We start from the raw sequence: 23,055 nt of genomic DNA on the forward strand, positions 1-23,055 counted from the left end.
AGTTACTTACCTTCTTCTGGAACGCTGATCGGAAAAAAAATTATTTATTGAAAAAGCTTGAAGAGTTTTAACGAGATTTTTTATTATTTATTATTGATTTTTTCTTTCTCATTCGTTTTGAACTATTTGAAAGTATTCTATAAGAAACTTGAATTAACTGGTAAAGTTGGAGAGTTGTAGCATCAATTTCTGTCCATAGCATAAAAAAGTTTTCTTCTTTATCAAAGAATTTGTATGATTCAGATTTAATAAATTCTTTATCCCCTTACTTATTTCTTCCTATCAATTTTTAATTCATTTATTTTTCCAGCAGATGTTTTTGTCGTATCCTTGATATTTATTTGTAGTTCTTAGAATGTTTAAAACTTTTTTCTTAAATTATTTGCTTCAAACATTTTCTTCAATTTTAATTGATAATATTTTAATTGAAATAAATCAGATACTTAAAAGTCTGTAAACATTTATGGATGTTACTTCAGGCTATCAAGACTAAAGTAAGTGACAAAAAGTATCCAATATGGAATCTCAAACAATGTGGAATTCATTTGTGGACTCTAAAATCAGCAAGTATTAGCTTGTTAGTTTTACTTTAATATTTATTCCATGATACAGCGAAAAACATTAAATTATAAATGGTAAGTATAATAATGTCCGTAAAAATATTTGAATTTTCAAGCTTACCATTCCGTATTCATATTTTCCCCATTTCTTTTTACTTATTTTTTAAATCCGCAGAAACATGTTTCATATAATGCTGAAAATGCTTAAAGGTTCCGACTAATATTATATAAGTTACCTATTTGAAATAAGTTTATGAAAACTGCACAGGAAAATATTTAAATAGCAAAATATTTATTCAACAATTTTTTCTATTTATTTTTTTATTGCATATTATCGTGAAATCTACGTTGACCAAAAGCGAAATTATTTGTTTTCACAATGCAACGAAGAATAAATAAATAAATAAAACATAACTATGAATAAAAAATATGAATGAACAATATGAAACGGAGAAAAAACGAGCAATTTTTCAATAAAAATAATAATAATAATTTAAATCTAATTTATTGAATTTATGGAAATTTTTCAATAAGAATAAAATGTTTTTATACTCACTTTAATTTCTTTTATTTCTTCTTGTTTATTTACATGAAAATGTTTCAGATTTTAGGTAATAAATTTGCATTTAGTTTATATCTGGAATTTTCACTTATTCAACAGATAAATAAAATTTAATTATAATATATAACAAACATTTAATCTAAGACATTTTGTACAAGGGAAGGCTTAACATAGTGATGAAATAATTTTTTTTTGTTTTCAATAATTTCAAAATATTTAAAAATCAGAATCAAATTTATTAAAACAAAGAGCAAAATTTTTAAATTCTGACTTTTCATCAATTTCATCAATTCATTAAAAATGAATTAAAAAAATCTTAATTTTGATAATATTTGTTTTTCTAGCACACCGTATTGAATTTCAATTTCAAAATATATTAGCATATCATTCGTTATATAATATACCAAGAAAGGAAAAAGTGTATTCCAATTAACATATTGCTTCATTAAATATATTTTCAAAGAGTATTCAATTTGTTTAAAACTTACATCTTCATATCAAGACTACTTCATTATCAACAACCCGATCAATAATCTAAGACTAAAATCAACTCAGATTATTGTAATTTGCGATAAATATTATCACAAAAACTTTTCAAGTGAAAAGAAAAGTAAATATTTACTTCAATTCATTGCTGATATTGGAAGGATTCATAAAATTGCATATTCAAAACGAAGTGCTAGTAAACAAGCACTGTAATTTTACAGCTTGATTCGATATAATCAACATAAATTGACGGAATTCATTATAATGATTTACAGTTATAAAACTTTTACTAATTATCTATTTCAGTCTAAATGGTACGAAATGGTTTTTCATTAATAAGTGAAGATTTGTAGAGTAAATTAATTTAGTGATTAAATGTTAAAAATAAATATTTAAAGATGAAAAACTATCTGTTTTAAATTTTCTTTTTTTTATTTTTTATGTCCATACACTTTGTTATGCTTATAAATCTTTTATGAATTTTCTGAAAAATGCCTCGCATGAAGTTTTGAGAAAAAAAAAGATTCAATATTTATACACTAACATCCTTCCAACTGCATATTAAAATTATTTAAATCCTGGACTGACACACCATAGATGTTCTATTGCATGGAATGGCTTTGAAAATATTGTGTCGCTCGGGATTGTCAAGTTTATGCATACGGGTTTTATGCAAATTTTATATATGTCAATTAAATATTTACATTTGATACAACAGAGATGTGATTCATTCACAAAATAATGTCTTCAGTTCTTTTTGAATTTCCATGCACTTTGTCATGCATAAAATTTATGTTAGGGTTAGAAACGTTAGACTATAATTGTTCCATATTGATCATCTTTATTGTTCATTTCTAATAATCTGAAATCTTAATTGTGTAGAATTCAACTTAGAATGGAAGTACCAAAAAATTGTATTCGATGCATTTTATGGGAAATGTATTAGTAGAAGTTTCCAACCCCTATTATTCTATCGACCTTAATTTTAATTTTCCTTAACTAATTTACTTACAACTTTATGTGGATTATAATTAAATCTCTTAATTATTTCCTTTCTTCAGAGTTATATAAATTCAAAAACTTTTTGTTTCAGCTGCAAAATTAACAATTCAAATATTCGTTATAGAATAAAGAATAAGAAGAATTGCAATAATTGCAAACCAATCTGTGTTGATACAAAAATCAGTGCTTCGATGCAGTTAATTAAAAAAGTTTTGATTCAGTAATTGTGTTAAATGATTTGAAAATTGTTGCTCATTTTATCGCATTTGTTAGATCTGTCTTTACTTCCAAAACTTCTTTCTTTTTCTGATTTTGTTGCTTGCAATTGACAAAGATAAAAAATTAAACTCGTTCTACGTTTCTATTGCTCTTGACATAAATTAAGTGAGACTATTTTAGGTTGACGAAGATCGCTTCCTATTCATATATTATATATTATAGTTTCAAGTAAATTTAATAGTAAAAAGCACCCTTAATTATCTCATCGTTTTAATTTCACCTAATTAAATTAAAAACTTTAACATTGCATAAACTATGCTGCTGGTGGTGCAAAACGAATGTGAGTGAAAATAAAGTGAACATTATAAATATGGAGCTTATGGGCGAAATATACGACGCAATATTATGCTGCATCGCTGCAGGATGCTCGCCTGCAATGAAATTAAGCAGAAAATGAAAATATAAGCATTTTTAAGGTTAAGTAATAAAAAAATATTGCTAGTTTTGTTTATAGCGGAAATTTTTAATTTACGATAGGTAAAAATTGAACAAAATTGTCTAATATCCTTACCACTTATAACATTGACAAAAACACTAGCTGATTTTGCTATTGTTGGCACACCTGCAATTGAAAATAAATTATATTACAAGTAATAAAATATAATTTTTATTCGACAATAATTTTTTACATGAATAATTTCCACTGTCTGTTTGAGCTGCTCTCTGTATTCTTAAGCTAAAATTAGGGTTAATTTAAACATTTTAGACACAACAATAATATTTAATAAGGCATCATTTTCATGTTTTCTGTTTTCTTTTTACCTTGATTTTAATCCATCCGTTTGATCAACGTCAACACTGATTCTGTTCAAGTCATCCGAATTAACATCGTTCTCATGTATCATGACTGTCTGAATGATATCACTTCCTGTATAATATATAAAGGATGGAGGAAAGAGAATTAAAATACTGTGCATAATTTTATGCTATTACGAAAAAGCATACAAAGCAGGAAAAATGAGATTGAATGTTATAGTAATTAGCATCTATGACAAGAAAGTAATTAACATCGTGGCATGACTTAGATTATTGCTTATAATATCAAACTAATTTTCTGGAAAGTTGCTCTTTCTCAAATTTAATTTGTGTTGATTTTAATTAACATGAGCTGATAACATTCCAATTAAATTTAATTTATGATGCTGTAGGATGAGAGAATAAATGTAAACTCACCTTTATACCAATATATTGTACCTAAATCATGTGGGCCTTGTTGTAGTTTACAATTTAGTGTGATTTCGCTACCCGATTTCACATATAAATCTGATGGTCCTTGTATTACAGCTTTTAGCTCTGTTACACAGCGGTTACATTTTTTACCATTGTTTAAAGATGAAATTAGAAGATTAGTAGTTTTATATTCATGCATGGAACGGAATGAAAGAATCACACAAAAAAATTAGATAAAATCTCACGAACCAGACAAACAAGTCAAAAGAAAAATGGAAAATATCACGAAAAATCTTTTGCTGAGCATTGAATAAATTTTCCAATACACTGACTGTAAAATGCATTCTTGATGAAAATAAAGCACGACAGTATATTGTTCTACTGCCTTTTTTATGTGTCAACGAATGAATTTCGTCCCTTTAAATTTATATTGCTAGCACATTGGAATGCTTTGCTTGTGCTTTTTATTGCTGTAGAAAAAAAACGAGAATTGCTTTCGTCTTTCGTTTTGCTATAGAAAGAAAAGTGTAAAATGCCATCATATAAAAAAGATGATGATATAATATAAAAGTACCAGCAAGAAATTATAATGTTAGGGAAAAAACTCCGCTATGACATTAATCTTGATTCCTTGCTATTTTCATTTCATGTTGAAGGCAATATTTCGTCTTCTGATGATTTCTTAATGTTGAACTTTGTCAGTGTCGGTGTATTTTGCTATGTATATAATTTATGTATAAAGCATAATGACGATAATGATAAGCTTACTTCAGGATTTATGTGAAATAAAAAATTGTCAGGAAGCATTTATTTCAGGAAAAGTATTCATTCAGCATAGAAAATTAAAACATAATGAAAGAAATATGTATGTGTATTGATGTTTATGGGAAAATCTGAGGACAGAAAAATTTTGGGGAGACATCATACTGGTATTTAAATAAAAATTCTATTATAAATAAGAGCTTAATTATACTATGTATTTTTTCGTTTATTCAATTAGTGATCCTTAGATTTTATTTGGAGATAAATAGTTCAAATTATTCTTTTTGGCAGTTCTATAAATTGTCTACCTTTAATAGTTGTCTCAAAAAATTTTAAGGATTTCGTTTATGTCAAAATAATGAGAAACACTGTTTATGTAAACTTTATTGAGAACAAACGATCGATCAAAAAAGAAGATAAAAACAGGAAAGAATAACAATATAATTGAAATATTTTCCAAAAGGTTAAAGAGAAAGAAGAAACTTTTCTTTTATTGATAATGCAGGAAAAGAAAATGTTGTGAAATACAAAAGAAAGAAAATATTTCACAATCTCAATTTGTGAATAGTTTTTTGTATTCATTTTAATTCTCTGCAACATGACGCTCTTGGGAAAATTCACAATCAACTGACCTCATTCTTATGTTGTCCATATGAGAAGCATGAAATCGTACTTGAATATTTTTTCATCCTCACTATTGAGGAAATTTTCTATATGAAATTATGTTACATTATATCTGGGTAAATATTATGATGTTATGCAAATTTCTCATGAACTACAAGTTTCATGCTTGGCATTGATTATCGTGATATTAGCCAGATAAGTGTAAACATAAAATTTTGTTTCTTCAAGTTTTGCGAATTTCCAATTTATTTCTCAATTTCTATTCAGTTCCTCATTGCTCCCTTGTTACATTCTAAAAATATCGACAAAAGTATTTAGAAACCATTTCAGAATATACAAGTATTTGTGCTGACTTTTTCCATTGAAATATAATAATTTTAAGAATTTTTGATGCTTGCTTTTTTTGTTATGATATCATTCTCTATGGATATCTAATTTTGTCAATATTAGAAGATTACAAGATTGAATTAGGTATGTCCTATGTGACCGGCTATCTGTATTTAATCTATGAGATTTAGCACCAAAAGTAGAAGATCAAAACAAAAAGTATAAAATATTTTCTTGATTCTTTTCTTCAAAAAGGCTATACAATCACGTACTTAAGAAGAAAATAAATTGCTTAGGAATTTGAGCAAACGAATCATTGTTTAGAAGCATACAAGTTAGATTAAGTTTTAAATCAGATATTGATAAGCAGAGAAAAGGATCTTCATAAATAAATAATAATATAAAATTTAAAACAGTTGAAAGAGATAAAATTTTTATTTCCTCAATTCATAATAAAGTCTATATCAGATTTGCCAGGAGGATAAAAATCCTTTTCAGTAGCAATAACAACAGTAGGAAAAAGGTTTTATAGATGACTGCATTCGCAAATTGATATAAATTTTTATATAAACGAAATATAAATCGACGATAACGAGTGCTTATTTGATTTTTTTTTTTCGCTGGTTAGATTTATGGAACTTTTGTCTTCAATTGACTTTTCCAATTATATTTGCGCTCACTTAAACTTTCATACTACATTTTTTAAAACGTCAATGATGCTAGATTTTCGGATATTTTCCAATTTATTTTTCAATTTGAGTAGATTATGAAATTGATTTTCTCAATTTAGGTACTTTAAATTTTTGTTCTTCTCATACTAACCTACAACATTTAGTGAGTATGATAAAGATATTTTTGGTTCAGTATTGATCTGGCACTCATAGTTTCCCGCATCGCGAAAAGTTGGATATTTTATTTGAAGTGTCCAATTATTTGCGTCAAATGATCTTAAAACCTGTGAAATCATTTACATATTATAGTGGATAAAAGAAAAATAATAAAGAAAAAATATCTTGCTTACTTGAAAACGCTGGTCACTTGTATATGTTGATGTTCCAGTCGTTAAAATATGTAAATCACGCTTTCTAATAAACGACACCTTTTGTAGATAAAAGCGTAGGAAAAAGAATAAGAAAAGAAGAAAAAAAATTAAGTAAGCTATGAAAAAAAATATAATGAAAATTGTCTTCTTTGCTATTTTCTTTATTGTATCTCATTATATTTTTATTTTTTTTTTTTTGGATCTCACAGTGAAAAATTTCTCGTTTATTTTTTATTTTAACATAAAAAGCAAGGAATTTTCTTGTTTTTTACATACAATCAAAAACTTTGTCATGCGTTAATGAGTGAGTGGTACAGTAAAAGTATAAAAAAGATTTTCTACAGGAAGAAATCATAAAAATACAAAGAAAAAAGTGAAAGAAATAGGAAAGTAAAAATTATGGATGACAAAATCACATCAAATTCTATTCAAGATACAAACAATGAAGAAATTACAATATCTCTTGAAAATAAAAGCACGAAAATTGGCAGAGAAGGTAATTTTTTTTAGAAAACTTTTTTGTTCTCTCAAATGTTGACGAGAAAGAAAGAAAGAAGAAATTGAAAAATTCCGCGAGTTAAAAGTGAGACATTTATTTCGTGAATAGCATGTTGATGGTTTGTGTTGTCCTTACGATATTAATGAAATATTACTGTAATTTTATATTCAAATCATTTGAATGAACAATTTCGTTTAGATATTTTTAACTTTTTTAAGCAAATTCTTAGAAGTAATCTTCATTTTAAATACTTAAAGCGTTCAATCGTACACCATATTATAAATTGAATGTCACCTAACTCAAAAGAAAACCTGTTTGGGCAGCAGATTTGAAAACATTCCCAGATGTAAATAAAATTGAAGATATAGTGCAGAATTTAGTAGGGTACTACTTTATAGAGGCTTTTAAAAACATCTAAATTTTGTTCAGATTTTCCAGTTCATATAACGTTTTATATATTTATTTTTTTGGAATATCATTTACTAAACAGAAACAAGGGCTCATTTCTTCCACTAGACTTGTTTAAATTTAAATTTATAAAAATTTTCCTTTGCCCTCTGCTATAAAAAGTAACGAAAAATAGTAATAAATTGTCAAGCTTACTTTTCTGTTGTAAATTCTCATTTTCATTTTTATCCCTTTGCTACATTGTTCAGAGATTTTTGTACGCCTCAAACAATGCAAATTTTTTCCATGAAAGTTTTGTTACGAAGGAGCGGAGGCTGATGTCAAAAGGTGACTTTTCGCGTTATGTAATAAGTGAACGACCCTTAAGCTTTAGTATTCATATATAGTTTAATTTACAACTTATAAAATGTTTTTCTAGCCCTTTATGTGTTATGCAATGAGAAAAAATATTTTAACAATCTACATCATCCACAGTTGGAAAAAAAAATCCAATTCTCTTCTTTCGACATTAAAACAAAAAAAAAATCCTGTCAACTTGTTCACTCAAACTTTAACACACAATTCAACTCAGTGCTTCTCGTAGGATATAATGATTATGACTTTTGTTACAGAATGAATAAAATGAAGATTCTCTTTAACGTGGGGTTACAATGAACATGAGAACAATGAGATTAAAAAGTGTAGTTTTAATTAAACAAATGACTTATTTCATCCCCTTAATGCTACTACAATTGTTCTTAATTCCCATTACATCAATTGTTCCTTACGTTCTTCATTTATGTTCTTGTAAATATACGCTTCTTTTGTTCATGTGAATTTTAAAATTGAAATTAAAATTGCTTGAAATGCACTTATTCATTCACAATATGTATGTTGGTATGATACGTAAAGTTAAAATTGTGCGAATACATTTTATGTACAAAGAAAATTGGGGATTTTAATTTTTATTCTGTACAAATTAAACACATAACTGGAATTGTATTAAGTTCTCCTCTTACTTTAAGTTCTATCATTTTGTTTAATTAAGAACATTGCATGATATTGTAGGTGTATGTACATATATGTTGGTGAATATATGAACACATATGAGAAGTACACTATAATGTTGATGATACTCAAAGATAGATGAGATCCATGTCACAATCAAGGTACCAATGTGAGTCATGCACTTAGTCTAAATTGTGTTTACATATTTTAATTAAATTTTCACACACAAAATTGTCTCTCCGACGTGAATAAAATATCATCTATACCATGCTCCCCTATAGCATACATTTTCATTTCCATTCATATCTGCTAGATAAACCTTTTGAAATACTATCTAAACAGCTTTCAGTTTTAGTTTCATTAATTATTTCATACGTAAAATGCTTATGTGGTATCAAAATCCATTAATGGATTGAACGTGTTTTTATTTATTTATTTATTTCATTTTCTAGTATCGAGCAGTGATTCATCTATCACGGCATCTATCGCTCTAGACAACGATGATGACAAAAGAACAGTTACATCATTAACAAAACCTTCAATTATATGCCGTATATGCTTAACGAACAATGAATGTGAAAGGTAAAGTGGATTTTGATTCCTAATATCATTGATGTGTATCTATATTACATAGCAACCATCAAGAACGCATAAAATTTATTTTTGGAAATACAGCTAAAAAAAGTATTAGGAGATTGTTTTACATATTTATACACAAAAAAAAACCCTTTGTTTTGTTGATTTATGCACCTTTTAAAATAAGCCGTACGAATATACTTTTTAAAAAATCTACCTTTAATTAAATTTAAAATAATTATAGGTAATAACATGTAAATTCGTTGATTCCTTTCAACCTGATTACTATGCACTATACATTAAAGAAATTGCTTTGTTTTTAATTATAGGAACTAATTCCGTTAAGGCAATTTTTATTTCTAATTTAAAGCATAATTTTAAAGTTAAATTTTAATACCATAGAACAGTGTCACTAGCTTCTAAGGACAAAATAAAACGATATTATATTTCTATGGAAACTCAAAACTCTCTCGTACTAAATATTCGTTCATAAAACTAAATACCAAGCTAATTAGCTTTATGAAGAAAAAAAGATGAAGAAAGGATGTAATTTCTCGTATAAAAAGTAATTAATTTAATTACATGTTAAAAGGAACGAAATATGAAAAGCTCTTTGACTGAGCAGTCAAGCATTTCTATCACTTTTACACTTCTACTACCCACATTATTCATAAGCTTATGATATGTGTCAAGTATTATCATCATCATGATAATTATCATACAGTTGAATTGTCATAGAGATTCATTATTGTTTTGCTACATTTTATCTTAGGAAATTATACATACTGTAGCGACAAATTAGACCAGATAGAAAAATAAATATGCATTGCTTGCAAACGCTGTATTTTGAAAACAGAACTTGAAAAATAATCAGAGTTGAAAATCAACAGCAGGAGCAACACAGGGCAATCGTTAACAATTATTTAAACTTTTACTGTAAGGAAGTTTTCTACAGATTAAATTTGTTTTTATTTTCCTGATTTTGACCTCTGAATCTTTCTCAGACTGTAAATGATATTTTGAAGTTAAACGATCGATAATTAAAAACATATTATATTAAATTTCCACAAAAATGTCTTTATTATCTATAAAAACATAATTGGGAAAATCACAACTAATTGAATTACCTCATCTTACTTTTTTCATACAGACTACTAACTCCATGTCAATGTAAAGGAACACATGCATTTGTACATCGTCAATGTCTCGAAAATTGGTTATCACGTTCAGGTCTTAGTCATTGTGAATTGTGCTTGTTTCGTTTTTCTACCGCAAATTATTTGAGGTTTGTATGAAAATTAAAATGGTTTTCAGGAATGTGTATCTTCCAAAAAGTTGAGCTTATGTATAAACTTCTCATATATGTATTATAAAATTTTATACATATGGTGTAATATGAAAATTAATTTCTATCAAAAAGAAGATTTCAAAAATCATGGAGATAAATCGAGTTGTTTAACATGCGGCTAATTTTAGTGTGGATCCAAAATACTCAAAATTACTCTAAGATAACTAAAGCATTATAAGTGATTTCTTAACCAAACATAGTCCGACTCTTGTTAAAATTTCGATTATATTCTCTAAAATACGTTTTATAAAGCAATTTAATTATTACAAAAATCTACATTATATTTTCAGATATGGATTATTGGAGTCTATGAGAATTTGGTTTTCATATCCACCACATCGTGCTCTCTTACAGGTTTGTGTTTGTCCTTTTTGTGATTAAATTTGTCTTACGTTAAAGCCATTTTCCTTTTACCGTATATTTATTCATTTTTATCCATATGTTAAGCATAATCCCAGTTGTACCGAAATTTTAAATGCATAAACGTTCGATAATAAAATTCCATGTGTAGATTATAAAAAGCACTTTAGTATATAACAAGCAAAAACCGAGCAGAAAACCCGAATATTTATGATCGAATATTGGATCCTGTTTTAAAATCCATTCAGCCTTTAACATTTAGTCTCAGTCACCAGCAATTCCCAATGTCGCTTATCATGAAAAATTAATTAAATAATTTTATGCTTTATTCTCATGCTCTCCAACTTTTATGCACTCAAACTCAAATGTAGATACAAGCTTATATTATATTTATTCACTCATATACAGAATTAAAAGTTTCTGCTTTCAATACTCATGTGAGAAAAATTTATTATAATCATGATATCACTTATCATTTGTCGATTCTTCATATTCTCCATGCATGAGGTGGTTTAAGATTTTTTGAAAAAATTGTTGAAAAGAAAGTTTTGATTTAGATGGATTGGATATATTTCGACAGGCGAAATTTTTCTGCCTGTCACAGGCGCGACCTGTCACAGGTGTCACCTGTTAGGTCTTTACCTGTCGACAGGTCAAATCTGTCTGCCTGTCACAGGCCTGACCTGTCACAGGTGTCGCCTGTCAATAAAACGTTAATCTATCAAATCAAGGCGCGACCTGAACCTGTCGATAGGTAGACTTTCAATCTGTCACAGGTTTGACCTGTTTCGGTTATTTAATCTATGTTTTTTTATTGAAAATATGAAAATATGAAAAATATATGAATGAAATTTGAGATTTGAATGAAAACAAAAAAAATTGGATATTTTGAATGAAATTTTATATTTCACAAGTGAAATTTTTTTTTTAAAAAAGATGACAGGTACATATAACAGAAACAGGTCAAACCTGTACAGGTTGAAAAAATCTGCCTGTCGACAGGTGAAGACCTGTGACAGATGTGGCCTGTTACAGGTCGCGCCTGTGACAGGCAGACAGATTTGATCAGGTGAAGACCTGTGACAGGCGACACTTATACGTGACAGGTGACACCTGTGACATGACACAACAGATACCTGCGACATAGACCTTCAATTGCCTGTCATATTACAAACCTGTGACATGGCCTGTGACAGGCAGAAAAATTTCGACCTGTCGACAATGACCTGCGACAAATATTCCTGTATATTTATTCCTTGATGATATTTATTTCGTAAAATCAATAAAACGTTAATCTATCATACACATATTTAATAAATATTCCATACACTTATCTATCTACTTATACGTCTATGAACAAAATAATAGATTTTTCCAAAAAAATAATATTCGTTCAAGTATGATAATTTTGGTATCTAATCCCTAATTCAATATGTAATCTTTTACCATTATAATGCTTTTAATTAAAACCTTATTTTCATCTCTTCTCCTTAATGAACTAAAATTAATCTTTATTATGCTCTCCTGCTGAAAGTTTGGCATTGAAATGAGCATCAAATTCAGATTTTTTTATTTATTCATAAGAAAATCTGAACTCATTTTGTACCTTTCTATTCAGGAAAATTACGACGTGAAGTGAATAATAATAAAGATAATTTCTTTCTTTGATTTCTCAAATAGTCGGATATTTTGTTATGTACGCTCCTCACAATCATTACGTTTGGTCTGGTGGTCATTGCAATGTTTGGAATGTATTATGTATCCGCATCATCATCATATGGTATTAATGCTGAGACCACAAAATATTGGACGGAGACATCAATTGTTGTATTTTTGGGAATTGTGGTAAGTCTTATATGTTTGCTTAATCGAAAGAAAATGCCCTAAAAAGTGTACATTTTAATTACAACTAGTTTCCGTTTGTATACTTTTGCACTATGTTTGTTATTTGACCTATCTATGTGTTAGGTATTGAGTATGTATGTAAAGTCAAATAGATTGCTGACAAGTGCATCCCTATAGTGAGAGAATGTACATGAAATGGATAGGAAAAAGGAGAATTGCGAATATGATGGCAAAAAAAAACATATAAATGTGGATTGAAATAGACGAAAGCACTAAGGGATTATGGGATTTTATTTGCTCATCTTCCTCGCTTGCTGCTTTTACATTTTGTTTGCCGCATGCTATTCATTTATTTTCATTTCCTAACACTCTATATATTTATAAAGAGCCTCTTCGAAAGCAGCACGGCTTCTATGCATAAAGTATGAATCTAAGCATTTGCCTGTGTAAATGTAAACGTTTGTTTTCTTAGAATAAATTTAACTCGAGAATTATTGAATGTGAAACCTCATAGCACTATGATAGTACTCCTACCAATCTTTTACATTAAGATTTCATCAGTTATTCCGTAATATAAGCCATCGTTCAGTAATTTTTAGTCAAGAGACTCTTTGATATGTGCAAATCCATACAATTTTTTCACACATATATGTACTTAAAATACAGCTTAGAATCACAGCAAGACACAGAAATGTTATCAGATTTGAAAAAGTCACTAAAAGTGAATTTAATTTTACAGTATTCTATTCGCAATTATTGAAATTCGATGAGTTTATTAATTTAAGATAGGATAAAGACACCAAACGTTTTCAATTTCATTTACAGTAGTTTCCCATAATCAAAATTAGATTAAAATCTCATTCAATTTCAAAAATCTATACATGCAGACTCAATTCACATGTTTTGCTGCTATAGAAGAATGAATAGTATAAAAACATGAAGATAGAACGTTTAGTATCTAAACCGTCATACAGTCGTTATACCAACTTAATTGACTTTAGCACAAGATCAAATAGTATGTAGATAGTTAACGTAACATGCAGAAGCAGGAAATCAATTTATATTCCTAATTGATAATTTACAGAATAATTTTCAGATCTTTGCATTCTTGCTTAATGTAATCGTGGTCATAAGAGCAAACTGTATTCCATGGTTTCGGTAAGTCATCCTTTATCTTCCCAGTGAGTGTAAATAAACGTTAAAATATATTTCACAAATTTGCACTAGAACTGTTTGAGATTATTAAGCTTAATAATAATATAATGAGATATATTTTTCTAGCTGGTGGCGACGATGCAAAGAAATACAATTAGTCATTGAGAACAACAATCAAAATGGTATCAACAACAATAATTCCATATTAAATATTTAATAATAAAAAAGAAGGCGTAAATGTGAAAGAACTAAACAAACGAAAATAATGTGCTTTTAATGATTTGATGAAGAATTATTGTAGTTAGAAGTAATTAATAAAATATTTTGACATTTAAGCCAAATGCCCTTGGACACAAGCATTCTAAAAATTGATTATAATTGCTACTTACGTCCTTATCACCAAGTCGTTCCACTCTACAATGAATAAAGGCAGTTTGTCCTATTGTTACTGTAATGTTTCTCTGTACATCCATATCAAAATATGGTGCTAAATATGAGGCTGGTTCAATTGTGGATGATGAATAGCTCCATGATTCTGAAAGAATTCACACAAATGCCATTTTTTATTAAATTTCATTTCATACAACATTGTGAAAATTATGTAAAAAATTGTAGATACTGGATTTTAAGTAAAAAATTAAATTAAGTGTTGCATGTATACATTTTCTGTTTCAGCTATTTTAGTGATGAATATTATGCAGATCAAAAAGTTTGAATAAGAAAAATAAAAAAAATTCAAATATTCGCAAAGTTTTTAAAAAAAAGTTCCCACTAAAATTTTTAATCTAAACAAATTTAAAGCTTTAACCTCCTTATAACTTGCATGCAAATGTCATATTTATTCAAATAAAATTCTAAACAATCTACAAGTTTCTATCTTGATTATATCATTTTTTACCTACGAGACCGAAAACGAATGAGTAAATAAATGGTGTATAATTTTTCTCTTTTTATCTCTTATTTGCCATTTAGCATTATTCTCATGATGCTATATCACATTTTGCTCCAAGATGTATTGACCCAGAAGAGAAAATCAAGGTCGATTGTCGAGCAAAAACCTTCTAATCGCATTTAATCCTATGCATCCTAATGATATTGCCGAAAGACACAAACATGAGAATGAATATTGTATTGAATTGCGGAAATTTGCTCTTTTTATCCAACATTTATTTATATCAAGGCGAATAAGAGTGAAAATGTTAATGGACCACGAACTTTTGTCAATTAGACTATAGTATTTTTCACTTCGAAAATTAACAATTTTGTTTTTTTCTAGGAAAAGATGAAACTGGATGAAACAAAGCAGCATTCTGGATTTTATAATCATACAATGTAACACTGAAATTTTATAGAAATCTTCTAAATAAGAGGAAAAGTAATATTAAACGAGAAAATATAATGGAAATAAAATAAAAGAATTTTTAATGAATATCACGCATTTAAAAAATTCAATAAGTTTCTTATCAAACATATTAAGAACATTTTTATCGTTATTAATATTATTATTGCATTCTAATATTTATAGAAGCAGACAAAGTGAATCTAGTTTCTTGTTCTGTCTTTTAACATTTGAATTAAGCAAAGAACAAAATCTAACTTAACGGCTGTTGAATTTGTTCAATTGAATTTCATATAAATTCGTTTAAGAAATATCGGCAGTGTAATAATAAAATGAAGGCAAGAACGAGAAAAGTTTTTTGCTACTCATTTCATCCAAATGGCAAAAAGAAATAAATGAAATGAAATAAAATTTTGTTTCATGTCTTGCCATAGAATATATTTTTAGGCAAAGTAAATATTCCTTACAAAATTTTCGTTGAAAAGTAAGATGCTGAGCATGAATAAGCGATTTGAGTATAGAAAAAAATATATATTTCGATAATGACAACAGTTTATATACAGAAAAAGATACAAATGGATGTGTTCATCTTGTATTATACTTTATACTGTCATATTTTTTTCCTCGAATATCGTTTCATAGCTTTAAAGACAGAAGAAGTATTATTATGATGGCACAGACGCAAAATTTTTGCTGTGTTCTTTATTTATTTCCATTTTTTGGAAGCAAAAAGTATATATGTACAAAAAGATGTAAAATCTTAATAAATTTTTATTTTCATTTCTTTTCCGATTATTAAAACAATCGAGACTTTTACTGAAAGAGAAAGCTCGAAATGACTTTTATATTTTGATAAATGATCATTCACATTATGAACGATTTTTGAAATTTTGGAAATAAACAATTTAAATAATTCAATTTATGAGATCGTTTGAGACTGTTTAAACTATTCTGACTGATTCAATTTGTTAAAACTGAGTGCTTCAAAAATTGACAATTCTGATCATCCATGAATAATACTTATCCAAAAAGGTCACCTTCCACCCGTTTTTCTAAAAAGTGAACGTAATAAGTGAACAGACCCTAATAAAAATTATTTTTTTCAGAATAGTTTTACCTTTAATCGTTTTGAAATTCTTCACCAGAAATAAAGTTATTTAAATATCCTTTCCATGATGATCCTTTGACTGAAGGGTAGATAGCCCGAAAACCGAAACAGACTGTTTAGGTTTTTCAGTTTAAGCAATTTGAAATCATTCTATTTGATAAAAACAAAATCCTCCTTTAGCTATTATAATTTACATAGTTTTCACTTTGAGAACCTATTGGGAAACACTTTTCAAAATAAATTCTTTATGAAGGATACAAAAATAAAAATAATAAAATTCTATAAAATATATTGAAATTTCCTTCATCTTAAGGTGGATAAAAGCAGCATTTATGTTTCGGATAAATCAAGAAGAAATTTTTTCCATTTTCTTATTATTATTACCATCTATCCATGGGAAAATGAAAAATAAAAAATGAGCAAAAGAAAAAGTTTAGAAATTGACGATGAAATTGCCATCTAACGTACCAAAGCAGCAAGATGAGAATTTTGCTATAGACATAAAAGTCAATATTCGTTATGAGGAGAGAAAGTTTTTCAAATTGGTTAGAACATGATTCAATTCATCACCCAACAAAAGTAATAAACAGTGAAAGAAATTTTTCGCTTAAATGATATCATAAGGGACTTAAAAGCAGGAACAAAATAGATGAATTGAAAAAGTTGTGTAATAAAACACTTCACGGAATATTAGAAACTGCTTGAACCGTCTTGAATGTTGAGCAAATACGCTTTGGGAAAAGCAATTTTATTTATTCATTGAGTTAGTTTGTAATAGAATTACTTGGTTTAGTGCTTATTCTCAGAAATTTTATCATTGTTCATTTCCATGAAATTTTACATTTTTATTCTGCAAAATTTCTTCTTTCATGTAAATTTGAGAAGAGAATTGATATTATTAAAAGTTATTTGTCAAGTAAACGGCTCATTTCTGAATATTTTCGCAATATCTACTTGAAATGAATTATTTAATAAAGATCATGATTTCTCAAAATTTTACAGTATACTTTAAAAAGGTTTTTTTGAATTCTTAAAGTATTTTTTCTAGGTAATATTAAAATTTGATGAAGGTAAATATTTTACGAATATTTTCTTTTTATTTGAAATAATATTGAATGGATTCGTGATCATACATACATATTTGCTTGCTCTAAAGTTTCGTTAGTTTTCTTTAATTTTTCTTAAAAACAATTCAGTTTTATTAATCAAAATTATTAATACGTTTCGTGAATATTAAATATAAAAAGATTAGCAAATTGATTTTAAGACATTATTTAAAGTACATGTAGAAGAGTTTAAACATAATATAACGCACTGTGCGTTTGTTATGTGTTATTATACATATTTTGGTTGTTATCTAAAATAAAAATAAACACCAAAAATTTCTCACTCTAAATTTATCCCCAAAGGCTTGTAAAACGTTTACAAATGAATATTTTCAAACTTCTAAACATTTGTTGTTGCATGTATACATATATATGTATAAATAAGATAAATAAATATGATAATAAAGTTTTCAAGCCATTAAAGCCTAAAATTTGTTAAGAGAAATTTTCCCCATAGCGTTTTGTTTTTATGATAAGTGATTCTGTGTTTATTGATTTCACCCAAAAAAATCGCACTGGTAATATATGTTTGTTCTACTTTTCTATGTCTCACAACTTATTTTCAACTTTTTTTTTCCTTCCCTCAAGAAATATTTATGAAAACAGCAATAAAAAGGGTAGAACGAGAGACACAAAAAAATAAAGACGTGGGTAAAAGGATTTCAACAACAAGTTTTTGAGAAAAAAATAAAGAAATTTATTTCTTCAAGCCGTGGACATGGCATAAAAATGTCAAATTATATTGTTCTATTTGGAAAACTGAGAACAAATGGAAGCGATTGAAAATTTTTGAAACTGATCCAATAATGGATTTAGTCAAAATTACTTTGGGAAAACAATTTAAATGGAAATTTTTGAACTAAAAAAAATATATTGGTCTCATTTTAAGTTTGATATTGGGATGTCGAAATTTTATGCTAATTCAATAAAGAAAGTTTTCAAGTTTACACAATTTTCAAATTTTTTTTTGGATATATTGCTACTAAAATACAAAAATTCTTTGTTCTTTATACATTACAAAAGTCTTTGTAATATCTCTAGGCTACAAAATAAGATCGAGTTATCAAAGAGAACAAACTAATTTGTAAAGTGAAAGTTTAGACAGTTTTGCCACTTTCTAGACACTGCTTAAATACATTAAGAAAAAATAGACTAACTTATTAAAAAGAACAAATGGCTTTAATCTAATTTAGACATTAAAAAAAGTACACAAATTCCTCAAAAAATAAGTAAAACAAAATCTCAATTCATACATGTCACATGAAATAAATCCTTGTTTCGAAAGAGTTTTTATTAAAGAGAACTTCTTCATCCTTGTCATGCTTTTAGGGAAAAAAGTAGCAACGGGAAAAAAAAACCGCATGAGATAAAAAAATCTCAGCAAAAGAAACCATGAATGAAACTTTTTCGCCGCAAAAGTAAGAAAAAACAGGAATTACTGCTTCAATTATTTATTGTTGAAAGATAAGAAAAAGTAAGGAAATGAAAAATTTGTTATATTTCTGGTGATAAAAGCCCGCCATGACCTGCTTATAATCCATTTAAACCTTGAATCTTTTTTCATGAGCAATATCAAATTCCTTTCGTAAAATATGTGGGTAGAAAATCATAACACACAATATCCGATATTTAATGCAAACACATAAAGCTCTTATTGGCCTTTTAACATTATGAAATAAGATTATGACTTAACATGGGTTGAATGAAAAACTGAAAATTATCATGAGGTTTATCGTGAACTTACCTTTCATTTTACTATGCAGAAGTATTAAATATATTAATGCAATATTCAGATGATATCCAAAAATCATTTTTGTCTAAATCGTCAGATAATCCAAAGATAATCGTGTTTTAAATTACAACTTTGTAAAACTGTGCACACAATATGCGAGAATGCCTTGTGTGTAATTCCTTTTCATTCGCTTATTTTATTTTTCTCGCTTTACTTCTTATATATCTTGATGTTGTTTATGACATAAGCATCACCACTGAAAACACTGGCTACGTCGTTTCCGTGTGAGAAAAGTAGAAAAGCGAATATAAAAATTTGTATTTATTCCATATTTATCTCTTCTGACACCTTATTGTTGAATAATATAAAGGTGGTACAAGCTGTATACACCAGAAGCATCTTCGTGCTACTACTCATAAATTTCACTTATTTTTTATCTTATTAGATTCTCTTTTTTTTACTTTTCACTCCATTCATACACTTTTTCACTCTCCTTTTTTTTATTTTCTTCTTCTTTTTCTTTTACTTGTCAAAATGATAATGCACGCAAGAATTTTTTTTTGAGTTGTTATGCGTTTAATGAGAATGAGAAAATTTTTCTTTTCTAATCTTGTCTAAAGATAATCGTCTCACAATTTGTAATAAAAGCGTTTCTTTTTATTTTTCATCTGTGTATATGTCGTGTGCCGAATTTTCTTTTTTTCTTCCTTGCTGATAAAAAATTTACTTTTTCCTTCTTTTCTGTTCTTTTTGCACCTACACTTCTCTACACTTTATAACATATTCTCTAAATTTCTATTTCACTTGTCGTTTTTGTATGTTTCCTTCCTTGACAAAGACGAAATTTTTGTGTGTGCTTAAAGTGATACGTTAAACTTTTTTTCCTTGAACATACAATGGAAATAAGATAGAGTAGAAAGAAATGACAAGCAAATTGCTATTTTCATTCACTTCTCTTTTCTTCTCAAATACCTTTACGCATTTTCGCACGTTGGGAAAAGAATTATTACACTTTTGTATTCATATATAATATACAATATTTTCAGCACATGTATCATTACACTTCCTTTTTAAAATACATATTTTTATGGATTTCTTATGATGATGGCATTTTCTTCCTCGTTGTTTAGCGATGAATATATGATAAAAACAGAGGGGTAGATTCAAATTGTCACAATTTTTTTCGTATTCATCATATTCAAAAAGACACGAGCTAAAGAGTTATCACAATTTTTTATTATTCTCATATGTATTTTTATTATTGTTATTATTCATTCAATATTTAAGCTAAGTGATGAAAAAACAATTCAATTTTTAAAAAATTATTTGAAAGTAATGGATGGATCAAGAAACGATAGAGAAATTCAATATTGCAAATAATTGAATGTACTCGAGAACTGTTTTTGGCACACATAAATGTAACAGCAGTAAATGATTTTGAAATGTAAGTCATAAGTTTCCACAAAAAAATAAAATCAGTGCTCAATGATTTTCCGCAAAAACCACATATGTATCGCGCTCAATGCAACAATTTTCAACAAGTCTACGGTTATTGTAAAAAAGGTTATGTAAACGACGAATGAAGCATGTACATACTCAAAACCTCGGGCACTTTATCCCTTTTTTACACCTAGTCTTTATATTACTTTTATGATTTAACTTCTTCAAATCTTTACAAGTAATACACATACTCCTTATATTACTCAAGCAGATATCATATGTAATATAATAGGAATTTAAGAGGGATAAACACTTCCAAAATCGTTATTGTGGTACTTTCATTCTATTTTTTATGCCACTTTTCCTCCTCTATATTTATCTTGTTTATTATTTTCATTTTAGTTTTTCTTAACCTAATATAATGCATATGGTATACAATCAATGTTATCCTTATCTTGTTTTTTCTCATTTCATATTTGCTTTTGTTTCAGTGAATGAGAGCAGAAAGGGAACAAAAATCTTTTTATGAGATAATCAAATTAAACTATGCGTAAACGATTATCTGTTTATTGTGTTGTGTTATTCTCTGCAAATGTATTTATTAAATTTCCTACTATAAGCTTCCTATTATCTTGCATTTATACATCAATTTATATTTTACTCTTCTCTATCTCTTGTAGTTTCAGGATAATTTCAAGCCTTATCAATTCGAAAATTCCGTAAACAATTGATGAAAATTGAGCTTTTAGAATTCAGAACGATTTGTCTGTAAGTACTACTTTCAAACTGAATCTACAGAAAGCAAATCAGTATGAAGAAGAATAGAAATTGATATTTTACCAATATCAAATTTAGTCTTTCCTCAAAAAAAAGAAATGTCGAGTATATGTGTATACAATATCGGTATCCTTGTCTCAAAAACTTTCCATTCATTCAATTTTTGGCTTGAATAAATTTTCCGTCTATTAAACAATTTCATAATTCAAAACGTACTATTGCTCACACTCAGTTGTATTATTATTTTTTGCAATAAATATGTCAATCTATGCAAATGTGAGTGTCGTATAAATTATACTTTATTTTTTTCTAGTGCCATTCAATAGCTTTAAAAAAATGTCTATCATTGATGCCGAAAGTTTTAATGCGGGTAGTTTTGTCTCAACTTTTTATAGCATTTCTGTCTGCTTAAAAACTCGGTAGATTATTGAGAACGAAATATATTTATGCTATTGCAATAGAATATGTATCCATCAAGATTAACTGTATAACTCAAATGCACCTAGACATAAAAAATTACCTTTGTGGTTTATATAAGAAAACCTCCCAAAGAAATAAATAATGGTAGAAAAATATGGATCTAAGGTTTGAGTAGGTATTCAAAGTTTACAAAGAGCTTCATAAATCAAATTGAATTAATCATCAGGTATATCTATTATTAATGTTCCAAAGAAATTCAATTCTAAGGAAAAATTTTCAGGGCTTCATATTCAATTCATTACTCTTGACATTGTAAGATAAATTTGAAAAGTTATTTATTATTGTTGTTATTATTATTTTGTCTGTCAAAATTATATAGCTTCTATTTATTTTAAAATATGATTCCTACAGTATCTTATCATGTCAAAAAATAATCACTTTAATTAAACAAAGTTGTCTGCCATAGTAGGTATTTAAACACAATACATTATTAATGCTGCTATTATTAATTTTTAAACCTGATTCGAATTTCTTCATGTTCCATTATTTTATTGATTTCAAATTACAGACACATACACTCAATCTGCAATATGTATGTTGTCTTGAGATAAGCTATAACTCTCTTGTTTGTTATTAAACTTTTTTTTCATTTTCTTCTTTTTATTCACTTCTCAATCCTTGCCCAATAAAGAAGAATTAAATAAATGTATGACATGAGGAAAAACAATATTGCAGGCATGGAGGCATTCGACATTCACAATAAATCATTTATGAGCCATTTTCTTGTATTTTTCGCAATCATAATCCTGTTTGTCTTGTACAACATATTATTTCCATCTTTCTTTCTCTATCATTTCTTTATTTTATTTTCTTTATCACAGCTCACAAGTCTTATTAGTGTAGTTTTTAGCATGAACTATTTTATTATTACTATTATTATTTTTTCTGTCCTTTTTTTGAGACATATATGAAGAAAGTTTCAAAAAATTATTTTTTGGCAAACAGCCAATCTTAAATGAGTATAAATCATAAACGAATATTCAACCTGCACAAATATTTATCAAATCGTAAAAATATCCTAGACTTGTGGTCATTATTATTGTATGGAACAAATCACATTTTGATAAAACAATTAAATATT

General features: G+C 27.4%; 1 protein-coding gene across 3 annotated transcripts; it reads right to left on the minus strand.

The window, feature by feature from the left end:
- Positions 1 to 1,462: 1,462 nt before the first annotated feature.
- Positions 1,463 to 22,453, minus strand: LOC139098829 (uncharacterized). 3 transcript variants are annotated; one of them, XM_070651166.1, is made up of 10 exons: positions 22,433 to 22,453; positions 19,290 to 20,161; positions 14,382 to 14,527; positions 6,794 to 6,871; positions 6,595 to 6,727; positions 4,063 to 4,182; positions 3,652 to 3,757; positions 3,519 to 3,565; positions 3,401 to 3,451; positions 1,463 to 3,260 (listed from the first exon to the last, which is right to left on the minus strand). In XM_070651166.1, exons 2-10 carry the CDS (start codon positions 19,354 to 19,356, stop codon positions 3,106 to 3,108), a joined length of 903 nt encoding a protein of 300 aa, XP_070507267.1. In that variant the 5' UTR covers positions 19,357 to 20,161; positions 22,433 to 22,453; the 3' UTR covers positions 1,463 to 3,105. The 3 variants fall into 3 exon arrangements, with proteins under 3 accessions (XP_070507267.1, XP_070507266.1, XP_070507265.1); XM_070651165.1 differs by lacking the exon at positions 22,433 to 22,453 and adding an exon at positions 20,250 to 20,263; XM_070651164.1 differs by lacking the exon at positions 22,433 to 22,453 and having other exon boundaries at positions 19,290 to 20,542.
- Between the last annotated feature and the right edge of the window lie 602 nt (positions 22,454 to 23,055).

This window comes from Chironomus tepperi, unplaced genomic scaffold (genome assembly GCF_022539635.2).
Source record: "Chironomus tepperi strain 1889 unplaced genomic scaffold, CSIRO-AGI_Ctep_v1 contig_454, whole genome shotgun sequence".
In the NCBI taxonomy this organism is placed as follows: domain Eukaryota; kingdom Metazoa; phylum Arthropoda; class Insecta; order Diptera; family Chironomidae; genus Chironomus; species Chironomus tepperi.

Coding starts and splice junctions, on each gene's coding strand:
- LOC139098829 (XM_070651166.1), bottom strand. CDS start 19,356: ATGATTTTTGGATATCATCTGAATATTGCATTAATATATTTAATACTT. Junction 3,566..3,651: donor ACGGATGGATTAAAATCAAG/GTAAAAAGAAAA, acceptor CCCTAATTTTAG/CTTAAGAATACAGAGAGCAG. Junction 3,452..3,518: donor AGACAGTGGAAATTATTCAT/GTAAAAAATTAT, acceptor TTTCAATTGCAG/GTGTGCCAACAATAGCAAAA.